Source organism: Lissotriton helveticus, chromosome 11 (assembly GCF_964261635.1).
Source record: "Lissotriton helveticus chromosome 11, aLisHel1.1, whole genome shotgun sequence".
NCBI classification, from domain to species: domain Eukaryota; kingdom Metazoa; phylum Chordata; class Amphibia; order Caudata; family Salamandridae; genus Lissotriton; species Lissotriton helveticus.
The window spans coordinates 678,540,006-678,552,461 of record NC_136072.1 but is presented as its reverse complement, the minus strand read 5'-3'; the positions used below and the strand labels follow the sequence as shown (position 1 = coordinate 678,552,461).

Below are 12,456 nucleotides of genomic sequence, written 5' to 3'. Positions count from 1 at the left end.
CAAATTTGGAATTTTACTTTGGACAACTTGGGTCACTGAGGTGACGACTTAGAACAGTTGAGCATCAAATATAAAATATATGAACTCTTGCATGTGCCATGTTGCTGCGTGCTGTCGTCTTTGTTTGTTTTTGTATGTGAGACCGTTAGGTATGCTTGCTTAGCCTATCTGGGCCCCTATCTGCTCCTGACATTTGGTGACTCAAGATCATCATACAGGGGAGGATGAGGATGGAAAATGAGCATCACATTGGGAGCCCTTGTATGGTTCCTTTCTCAAGAGTTAAGTAGGGTTTTGTTTTACTGTATTTACATTTCCTAAGGCAAAGCACGTCGGAATAATGTTGTGTGCAATAATTACTTAGAAATGTCTTCAGATCTGATAAAAATGTTCTATACATACCAACATTATGAAATTTGAAAAAGGAACATTAACAAAAGGGACTTAATTCAACTCATTGATGTAAATTGAAGTTAAGCAAATGCTACAAGGTGAATTAACACGAAAAAAGTATGACACACCTGCCTAATGCGACAGGTATGTGCTCAAGAAAGTAATCCTATTCGTGATTGGAAGAGGAAGAGATTTTTTGGGGGTAATATGGGTTTGGAAAGATATAGCTGCCAAGGTTTCAGATTGCTTAAGTGTGACATGTTGATAGTTTCAATGTACTTATGAGTAACATTCAACGACTATGAGTGACACTTTCTAGTGACCAAAATCATGCAATGACATCCATGGAAATGGACAAATATCAGAACTAACATTCGTTTGACCAACGGGAAACTCAAACTCTGCAGCAGGTGCGTTTAATTCCATTATTTCTAAATAATCTCCACCCTAACCTCAGTGCCAGGTGCTGTTGAACCACAAGTTATAAAGGAATATCTGTCACAAAAGTAGCAACCCACTGAGCTCTGCACATAAAATACAGTGTAAATGATGGCAGACTATCTTTGCAGCAGGCATATTAACCCTCTGTGTTGCTTAATGGTGAGAGTCAAAACTGCCAGTAGACAGAGCTCCGACCTCTTTCCGGTGGAAACATTAATCTACAGGCATTTTCCCTCGAGGTGCACAAAGGGAATGTGTACCCAGTAGCCAGCCACTATGCCCTGCTGGAGGCCACCCAACCCCCCCTTCTTGTAACATTTTAAATGTGAGCTGCGGGTCGGGTATTACAGTTATTTGCTTCTTACTGGAGTCTCCGAGATCAGAATAATCCAATCACTGTGAAAGAGAGGAGCTGCTGGCATGTCACTGCGGAGATATTTAGCCTTTCTTTTCTAATGAGCCAGAGAGCGAACCAGGTTGCACTGCCTAGGCCTGTGGCACCTGCTCTCACTGCGATACTCGCGCTGGTGTGGCGAGTACGGGGCATGGTCGAGGTCAGGAGGAAGTGAGCAGGTGCTCGATTCGCAAACACCGGCTTCCTCCTTTAACTCTGGGCCAGGCTGGGCGCGAGGATGGACAATAGCAATTAACAAACTCTTACTCCTAGGGGCCCGGCCCATAGCTGCCAAGGTTTCAGATTGCCATGTGTGACATTTTCAAAATTTCTGTGTAATTATGAGTGACATTTCAACAACTATGAGTGACATCAAGTGATGAAGACCAGGGAAATAAGTATCAGAAATAACAGACATGCCAAGCGGCTCCTCTCAACACACAGATGTAGCCTGTGGTTAACTTTAAAGGTATTGGTAAGGTTTTCCGAACTCAACGTTATAAGCAACGGCTTCTACCTTTAATTGACTGTAGGATGTGACCAGCTAAATGCAAGAACTGTACTTTTCAATTCAACTTTAAACTCAAAATTATGAAGCTGCAAGAGTGACTGGAAAATCTTTTATTTTTCCACCAGACACAAAACTAATATAAGCTCAGTTGAGCAGCATATAAACAAGCTCGAACCTGGTAAATGACTGCCTACACATTAGCAATAAATATATCGGTAGTCAGTATTTCAGCTGCTCTATCGTTGCCCGCCGTTACACTCTCAAATACAACACTGGGTTACCAAACATAAATCAAGCATCTGCTGAAAGTATTTCTTCGAACATCCTGCCCCTGTGGTAGTTTCACGCTTTTACGACAGGGCTCGTTAAGCACTTAATTAAATCAATAGATGCGCTCTGCACCCGTGGTCTGGTGTGCAGCCTCCCGCTCTTTCTAATGATTTGCATGGACCTCTACACACGCAGCACCTACATACCACACTAGATGCACAGCAAATATGGAAAAAAACATTCTCTCTTTTATTAAAGTGTCTGTTTTAAGCGCAATGAGGTTTCTTTTCTTTCGATTCAAACTTTTAAGACCCCAGTGAGATGTATATTTATTGTTTAGAAGATGCGCAATACGACAAGGGAAACACCCACTCCTGTTTAAATGGAGAAATTGCACTTTAGTGCTGCCTCAGAGAAGGCTCTCGACCACACACTGGTACCTGAAAGAAGCTCTAGGCCGAGAACTATCCCTTCACACAGCCTTTATATTCTCAGGAGCCAGAGTTACCGTCTGTGTGGATCAACAACACTTATCGCATCAAAGGCCGGAAGAGAGTGACCTTCCACTAAAACGAGCCCTCCAAGTCCTGATATCATTGGAAAAGTTCTAAAAGCATAAATGTGGCGGGGAGCCACGCAGTGAGAAAAAAAATCGTATCCACCAGAGAAACTCATAACTTTAATTTCAATTGACTCCATCTGCAGAGCAGGACGTCACCACAGGAAAGAAGAAGGCCAAGGGTCAGCAGCACGCGGGATGCAGATGCAGCAAAGTAAGGGATTCCGGCACAAGCACCCCCAGCGGCTCTTGTTAACTACCACCCATCGCCAAATTGCCAGGCAAACTTTACAGCAATGAAATAACAGCATGGCAGGTGTTAACTATTGAAAACAAATACTGCTGCTCACTCCGAAAGCAGAGCACTTACTGATAATTCAGGCGCCACGATCCAGTGGGCTATGGTCAGTTGCATGGCCAAGGTGGGATGCAATCTACCTCGTTCCAACCACAGGCCGCGGCAACGGACGACAGTGGGCACTAGGCTCTCAACCTAATCTCCTTTCTCGCCCCCGCAGGTTTGACTCTCACCCCACACTGACCGTAGCCTAATTAACTCCGACAACTTGGTACTAGAACAGAGACTCCCCAATGCCTGAAATCACACAGTAACACAGCACATTTGGGAGAGGCCCGTTTACGGCACCTCAACAGTGTTGGCCAGGACGTGAGGTAATCACGCCAGGCGCAGCGGTAGCCAGTTAGCACACGACTTGTGTCTGAGAGGGCAGGCCCTGGGGTCCTAATAATTTTAATTGGGCAGGGGTGCATCTTGATGTCACATGATGTCATCAGCGCCGCGGCAGGAATCAGCCAGCACTGCCTGCAGTTTTGCAACATTGTAGTAGCAAGCATGTATGACAATGAAGCATTTGGGCACGCACGGGCTCTCAGAGCAGCATCCGATGTAAATTACTGTCTCGTGGAATCTGCGGGGAGCGAGTGCTGTTAGTGTGCACTCAGCACTGCAGAGCAGCCACCTCCTCCCCCTTTTCGGTGCACACAGGTCAGAGGCATCACCACCAGCCAACAGCTCGCGCTACAAGCAACCTGGCTTTAATTTAGTCAGTTTCAGCGTCGCCGCGGGTTAGCAGAGTCAGAGACAAATGCGTGACAATGCATTTCAGTGCGGTGAAGCGGAACACCACACTGAAATGCGTTAGCGTCACGCCTGGTGCGTGACACTTGGCAGGACTGCCGGCCGGTGTGCAGGAAACTGAACATCCTGCCACCGCATCATGCGCCGGACTGGGAGCTGCAAACGACGGAACTGAATACTGGATACTGCTCCTAACCAAAACACCAAACGCAGTATGTGTCGGCTCCCTGGGGGAGAAGACAAGACCCGGAAGGGGGCTGTGAGCGACCTGCCTCAGAGAGGTGCCGCCAGTGCCTGGCTGAATCCGGAGCGCCAAATAAAAGAGGTCACTGACTGGGAGTGGCGCCTGTTCAAAGTTGCAAAAACACTTGCATGCCAACCCCCAGATAAGCACGGCTACATGAGGCAGTCTAGTCAGCTGTAGAAAGTTCACACAGCCAGGCCAGAGGGGCCTCAGCCGCCGCTAATGCATAGTTGAACCCAACCCCACTGTGGCAAAAAGTACGCTAGAGAGGAAATGAGTCTGTCAGTCTCAGTAACTCCATTCTGGCAGAGTTCTTTTTGGCAGCGGCATATCAGTGGGTATGCTGGCCACAGTTGTCAGATTAGTTCACCCAGGCTCAGCGTGCGCAGGTGATCAGGACCTCATAATGCGTGACTAAGCATTTTAATGCGGTGATGCAGACCACCACATTAAAATGAGTTAGTCTAATGCCTGATGCCTGGTACTTGGTAGGGCTGGAAAGAGTTTCTCCAGTGAAGTCTATAGAGGCATTTGGTTTGTCATCGGTAAAAAGAGGGTCATCAGCCACTTAAGAGTGAGTTGACGGGTATCTGTTTTCATAGCAAATTAAAGGCTTGGTAAGATTACAGCACTGGGAGCAGATGTCCACGTGACAAGCCGGCAGCTAGCACGTCTAGTCAAGTTATTTTTTCACCATAAATACAACCTTCAGACCTCCCTGGCTTTTCAGACAAGAGAAGGTGAGCCACCTGGCCCGTTTTATCCAAGGATGACTCGTCCTGCTAGTAAAATCACCCAAAGCCGGTATTTTTTCCCTAATGTAAGAAGAAAACACTTAAAAGTGTGTTGAATAACTGCTTAAATTACCCCAGACTGACCATTAGAGTAAACAATGACAGAACGGTCATGTTAAAAATTAATACAGTCGATTTAACATAATCGTGCCCGGGCCCTTGAAGCAAAGTAAAACTTAACAAATGGCCGGTATTTTTCCTTAGGAAAAGTGGAAACCCTAGGACCAAGAGGCATCCTACACAATGTGGCTGATAAAAAAAGGTCTAAGTGAGCCAACGTGTTATTGCTTCGAATGGCAGGACTTGCTAAGGGTGCATCTCAAGACACTGTGGCACTCTGCGTATGCTCTTTGTAAATCGTGGAATAGTTAGTCTGTTACTTTTTGAGGATTAGTTCGATCTCCTGGTGTCCGTAGTTTTGTTCAAGTAAGACCGCACCGTTCCAACATGGCCGTCACAAGGCCTAATGTAATCTTGTCCTTTGCCCAATTCGGGAACGAGCTGGTCCTCGTCTTGCGAAACAAAACAGTGACGAGCAGGCTAACCGTGAGGTGCCTGTTGAGATGTACGACATTGGCATCTTATTGGCATACTCTTTCGCTAAAAAAGCGTCCTGCACGCATGAGGGCCCGAATGACGCACGAGATTCTTCACAGTTCTCTACGTTCTACGTCGGGCGCGGAAAGGGAAAAAGTTTGTTGATGTGTCGCGCTAGGACGCCCTGCCTATCTGCCGCTGCTCCTAACAATGAGTGCATCGCGCAGTCGCACCGCCCAGGCGCAGACACGCAGACGGTGTACAGTGTTTGTAATACGACCATTGCTTTGTCTCTTGATGATTAGCAGCGCCCTCGAGAATTGTAAAGGTAAGAGATCCGCCGAAATCACATACTGATGTGAAACGTTTACAGCGCGCGGATGCCGAAAGTTCAATCGGTCTTCTACGATACCATTCAAGAAAACACCTCCTATAACAACACTCTCTTCTAGAACGCCCTCCATCCTGGCAGTAGCAAGAGACCAGTTACTTTAACAACAAGTATAGGGGAATCAGTTACTTTAACAGCAAGTATAGGGGAACCATGCGGATAGATACCTACTGAAGTGCCGGTCCTAGAATTTGTGGGGCCCTGGGCCAAAAGGAAATTTGCCAGGCCCCAATAATTTGCATGCGTGACATATTCAGGGCTACAGAAACTGCCTTGTGCAGAACTTCTCCAGGGCGGAAGCTCATCCTCTTCACCACCTACAAGCACCTTTTTTACAGCCCATTTCGGGCTGAAGGTGTGAGAATTGCTTGGGGGCTGAGAGTTAAACCTGTGTGGGTGCTAAAATGCTGACAATGGGCTTCCCACAGTGTCTCTGAATTGGCAGCCGGGCAGGAGGCCTAACTGCAGGACAAACCTGCAAAATACTTCTCCTTGCAACTGGGGCACCATCCCTAATAGGCCCAGGGAGGCGCCCAATTGCAAAGAGAAGCTTTTCTTTTAATTGAATCAGTAGGAGTAAATGAGAGCGGGTGGTGTGTTGAACTGGTGTATGGCCCCATGCTTGTGGGCAAGGCCCTGGGCAGCTGCCCACCTTACCCATGCGTAGCGTCGGCCCTGGATGGGACATTTCAAAAACCAATGGAGACTGCTAATAACAAGTTACCTGATGACTCCTGTCCAACAGGACCTATATTTTTTATCTGAGTAAGTTGACAGATTTTAAGCCGGAACTCTCAAAACACATTGGTTAACCTCTTGACTGCTAGAGCTTTCCCTCCCTGATGGAAGTCCCTTTTTTAGGTCTCGTGACCTACAATGCGCGCAAGCGCATTGAGGGAGCGAGAATTCAAGTAGCCAAAATCCTCGTCAAACCAAGGGCTTTCTGCTGCAGTTTTCTTGAAGTTCACGTGAATCACGTGAGCAAAACAAGCACGCGCATTCACGCAGCACAGCACATCAAAGGGCTTCTCCTCCCCTAATTATTCATGGCCGGCCGCAGGCCGGCCGTACTTTCAGTTTCCCGGCCGCTCTGCATTTATCAGGTACGTGTTTTTTTTTTTTTCACTTTGTCTCCGTGCGTGCGTTCCCCCACCACTCGTGTTGTTCTCTCCCTTGTATGTTAGGTCGTGTTTAAGACAAGTGTAGACATTGGGTGACTGGCCCAGCTTTCGGATGCTTGCTTCAGGCCCTTTAAAAAGCTTTAATTCCTCTTTGTGTCTCATTCATTCACTGCATTGTCTTCTTTTGGCATCACTCTCCTCGCCTGCGGGCGTTCCTACTATATAACAGAGCTGTGCTATTTATAAATTGCTGGCGACTGCGATGTTATCGAAGACTGTGAGGAGCCTTTGTTTCTGGCTACAGACTTTGAGTAATTGACTGTCTTGCCTCTTCCACCACTGTCGGATAGAGGGTTTTTAACAAGCGGCCATCACCACTAAAGTTATACTCAAGACCGTAAGCAAAACAGCAGCTTCATTCTTTGGATATACTTCGGTAATTCTTTTACCACTGCCCACCTACAGCATAATTGTCATTATATCATTGCTGATTTTCATGTATTGTGTTTTTCTCATCCATCTAACTGTAGAAATCCTATGGATTGCTTCGCTAGAGTCCAGTAAGAAAAGTGTAATACAAAAGTGTCGGCCTCACCTGTTCGAAGATTTGTTTTCGTAATATTGTTATTTCACTAACTGAAAGAGGCTGCTGATCCCGTTTCAGATTAAGATTAAATCCCCCAAAGCACATTGTGGGGAATCCCGCTCAGAGCGAGCCAACGCACCAGCTGTATTACAGGGCTGTAGCAATTCTGCGTTTATGGGGAATAGCTTTACAATGGAAATGCTTTGATTCCGGAGAAAATTGTGCTGTGAATCCTACACGAACGCCTAGAATAAATGTTACAGCTCCATTACTGTAACTTTTCTTTCAGATAACGTGCATAACTAATTACAGAGACACAACCGCGAGTCTCATCCTATTTCAATTAGCATTGGCTTGGCTAAACCAATAGGTCTCGGCAATCCGAGTGCTATATGCGTTGTCAATGCTAATGTCTATAGGCGTTGTCAATGCTAACGTCACAGCAGTGCAGCTGTGCCAGGTGAGGCCTGCCCTCCTCGCAGTGTCACCAGCGGAGCATGTAATGTGCCATTGCCCCTTTGGGCTGGAGCACTGAAAGCAGCACAGCAGACACACATCAACATAGAACAAGCATTTGCAATGCAATAGGTCTCGTATTTTTTAAACTGTGACCTATTGGTATTGTAACTGACAATGCCTTTAATTATAGAAGGTTTTTAAACATGTAAATAAAAGGCATTGTCATGTACAATGCCAATAGCTGAAAATCTCGCAATTACGAGACCTATTGCATTGCAAATGCTTGTTGATTGTTAGGGATTGCTTGTATTTAAGCCTCAATTTTTTTCCACATAACGCTTCCATGACAGATTTGTGTCCTTTTTCCAAACTCAAAAGGTACCCACAGTTTGTAGATTCCAGGGGAGGTAATAGCAAAATTGGACAAAATGTAGCAACATTTTTGTTTTAGTTCGAAAATTTGGGTAAAAAGTATTTAGCAAAAAAGCGATGTTTTCTTTCTTTTCTGAAAATCCTGTGCTAGGATCACCATTTTTCCAGCTTTCAGGAACATGCAGAGTTGTATAAAAAAAATCATTTTTGTTTACCACCGTTTTTGCATTTTAAAAAAAGAGGTAGTACATTTTCCCAAACGTTTGTAGTTTTAGCCTGCTTGCAGTTTGTGGGGGAAACTTGTGAAATCCAAGTGTTATCACGGTAAGCTATACATTTTTGAAAACTTGATGAAATTTAGAATTCAGCGTGGGATCATTTGCATAGATCCTTCAAGGTTTTCCTCAAATAAACTAACTATTGAAATAAAAAAGTGTAAATTAGTTAAAAAAGCAGCCATGTATGACAACAGTTTCAACTGTAACTTGTCACGCTGGCCGATTGCAAATGCAATATACTATTAATTCCAACGGACTCTCTTTGTTGCTGTGATATAATGATGTTTCTTCGTGTGTTGTCTACATAGCGATCGAGGTAGTAAAAAGAGTAAAACATTCTTATGAAGGATACGTGTATTTCTAAAATGTACACAAGATACTGAATTTAGGAACAGTGGTTATTTGTACACCTCTGAAATTGTGGGTAACTATACTACTATGTGATTCAGAGTTACTTTGCACAATGTCTTCTTTCATGCACAGTGGCTTTCATTGGGAAGCCTCTACTGTGGAGTAATCCAATTGGAAATTACAAATGTTCTACTATCTTGTGTTGCTACATGTCTCTTGATAATGGTACCCCACTTGTTTGGCTGAGCCTTGCACCTGCGACAAAGAATGCAACCTGGAAACAACACATTTCACCCAGCAAAATCAATGTTTTTAGGTCGAGCCTATGCCATCCCGTAGGGATGGTGGGCGAGATTTATAGTAAGGCTTCCGAAAAGTCTCCCCAAACTGTCGATTAGGTACAGTTCATGTGAGGCAAGCGCGTGCACATCGCCAGCCACATCTCACACCATGCCTCGGCATCAGACTTCAAAGGAAGCCGCTCCCCCGCCCCTCCCAATCAGACTTCAAAGGAAGCCGCTCCCCCACCCCCCTCCGCGCAATGTCAGAGCTTGTTTTTGGAGTGCCCTGGCACATCTGCATGCAATTGCAGGGAATTAAGCAGCAGCTGCAGGGGTTGGTTCAGTACTGGGCTACAGGCAATGCAGAATCTTTGCTTACTTACGAGTCATACACAGCGCACATGCACCAGATGGTATAAAGGAGCTTTACACATACGAGCCAGTGCAAAATAGTAATTTTGTCTGCACACTCGTGTCCTCTTGTTTGTTCTCTCTATCACCCTCATCACACTCTCCTAACAAGTCTTCCTTCTCCCGCATGTGACCCTACTTGCACCCTCTCAGATCCATCTTCATTCTTTTCTGCTTTTCCCTGTTTCCGCCACACACTCCACTGCTTTGTGTCTCCTTTCTGGCCTCTTTCCTACTTAACTGTTCATCCTTTCTCCTTTAATCCCATTTCCACCTTCTCACAACCCCTTCAAGCACTGTTATCTTAACATGTGGGTCTCTCTCTGTCTTATGATATCTGCCCTGCCACCATTTAATTCGGACCCTTACACCTCCACACCCTCACACTCACACTCACTCACCCTCACTCCCTCACCCTCACACCCCTTCACCCTCACTCACCCTCACCCACCCTCACAGGCCCCTCACCCAACCACACCCCCCACCCTCCCACACCCTCACCCTCACCCCCGCACCCCCCCTCACCCCCCTCCCCCTCACATCCCCTCCCCCTCACATCCCCTCACCCTCACCCTCACATCCCCCACCCTCCCTCAAACCCTCACCACCCTCACCCTCACATCCCCTCACCCTCCCCCTCCCTCACACACCCTCACCCTCACACCCCCTCACCCTCACACACCCTCACCCACCCTCTCGCCCTCACTCACCCTCTCACCCATCCTCCCCCACCCTCTCACCCTCACACACCCTCTCACCCACCCTCTCAACCACCCTCACACACCGTCACCCTCACACCCCCTCACCCACCCCCTCACCCACCCCCTCACCCTCACCCCCTCACACCCTCTCACCACCCCCACACACCCCCACACACCCCCTCACCCCCACACACCCCCTCACCCCCACACACCCCCTCACCCTCACCCACCCTCACTCACCCTCTCCCCCTCACTCACCCTCTCCCCCTCACTCACCCTCTCCCCCTCACTCACCCTCTCACCCTCACTCACCCTCTCACCCTCACTCACCCTCTCACCCTCACTCACCCTCTCACCCTCACCCTCACACACCCTCAACCTCACACACCCTCACCCTCACACACCCTCTCACCATCAAGCACCCTCTCACCCCCCCTCACACACTGCCTCACCCACCCTCACACCATCACACAACCCCTCACCCACCCTCTCACACACCCTCTCACCCACCCTCTCACCCACCCTCACACACCCACTCACCCTCACACCCACCCCCTCACCCTCACACACCCTCACTCACCCTCACCCTCACACACCCCCTCACTCTCACACCCCCTCACTCTCACACCCCCTCACTCTCACACCCCCTCACACACCAACCCCTTCACACACCCACCCCCTCACACACCCACACCCTCACACACCCTCACTCACCCTCTCACCCTCACTCACCCTCTCACCATCACACACCCTCTCACCCCCTCACCCCCTCACCCCCTCACCCCCTCACCCCCTCACCCTCTCACCCTCTCACCCCTCACCCTCTCACCCTCTCACCCTCTCACCCTCTCACCCTCTCACCCCCTCACCCTCTCACCCCCTCACACCCCCTCACCCTCACACCCCCTCCCCCCGCACCCTCTCCCCCCCACACCCCCTCACCCACCCCCTCACCCACCCCCTCACCCACCCCCTCACCCACCCTCACACACCCCCTCACCCACCCTCACACACCCTCTCACCCTCACACACCATCTCACCCTCACACACCCTCTCACCCTCACCCCCTCACACCCCACACCCCCTCACTCTCACACCCCCTTACTCTCACACCCCCTCACCCTCACACACCCTCACCCACCCCCACCCACCCCCACCCTCACCCCCACACCCCCACCCTCACCCCCCCTTCACCCTCACCCCCCCTTCACCCTCACCCCCCTTCACCCTCACCCCCACACCCTCACCCTCACACACCCTCTCACCCTCACACACCCTCACCCTCAAAAAGATGTTAATATTTCACTTCTGTTCTTGGATTTTCGTCACAATAAAATACACTGAACATAATCTTCACAACAGTTATTTACAAAAGTTTAAGCTATTGCCATTATAAATTACAATAACTTTTATTTAAGTATTAATTATTTTAAAAAAATTAAAAGCCATTGTTCTTTGTAATATCAATACATGTAAGTCACGTAAATACAACACATATTGCATTACAAATGCTATAGGTGTCACATTTGCGAAAGTTATAACTATTGGCATTGTAAATGACAAAGCTATTAATTTAGCTATTTTCAAAAACAAAACATAAATAAAAAATGTCACTTACAATACCAATAGCTCAAACTTTCCTAATGCGAGACCTATTGCATTGCAAATACTTGTCTAACAATGTTAACAATGTGGGTAGGTGTGGATTTGAGTCCTAGCTCAGCCACCCAAGGAAACCTACCATTTCTAGACATTTCTGAAAATTTGACAGCTGGAGGAGTCCAAGGTGATGTGACCTGTGTGGTTCTCACAAGGTTTTCTTACCTTGAAACCTCATGCTTTGGCTGTAACCACACATTTTCTTCAAATTTCTGTGAGCAAAGGTACTAGAATCTGTGGCTATCTAGATTTTTCCTAATATCCAGCATTCCCACACGCCTTCTGATAAAAATAGTACGCCTATTATTTGGGTGGGTGTAGCGCCTACAACATGAAAGGCCTCCAAACGCAATGTGGAGACATCAGTATTAGGAGTGTCTGTGGAAATTGGGATCAGGCTCGGCGCTGCCATCTAGGGAAGCCTACCAAACCCAGACATTTCTGAAAAATAGTTACTGTGGGTGTCCAGGTGGTGTGCATTTCGTGAATTAGACATTTTCCTAACCACAATTTCCTGTAGACCTCAAAGTTTATGTAAAATCAAACATTTTCTTTCCCTGCTGCTGGAACCCTCATTGCCCCTGCTGTCTAGTTAGCTTTGCGC

The 12,456-nt window shown here is 47.5% G+C and overlaps 1 protein-coding gene across 3 annotated transcripts in view; it reads left to right on the top strand.

Moving 5' to 3' along the window:
• Positions 1–5,331: 5,331 nt before the first annotated feature.
• Positions 5,332–12,456, top strand: part of LOC144791082 (disintegrin and metalloproteinase domain-containing protein 9-like) — a 2,835,950-nt gene continuing 2,828,825 nt past the window's right edge. Inside the window, exon 1 of one of the 3 annotated variants that reach the window (XM_078665733.1) lies at positions 5,332–5,570. In XM_078665733.1, the coding sequence (XP_078521859.1) occupies positions 5,453–5,570 (118 nt within the window). In that variant the 5' untranslated portion in view covers positions 5,332–5,452. The remainder of the gene's footprint in view (positions 5,571–12,456) is intronic. The other 2 variants (XM_078665732.1, XM_078665731.1) reach the window with 2 other exon arrangements.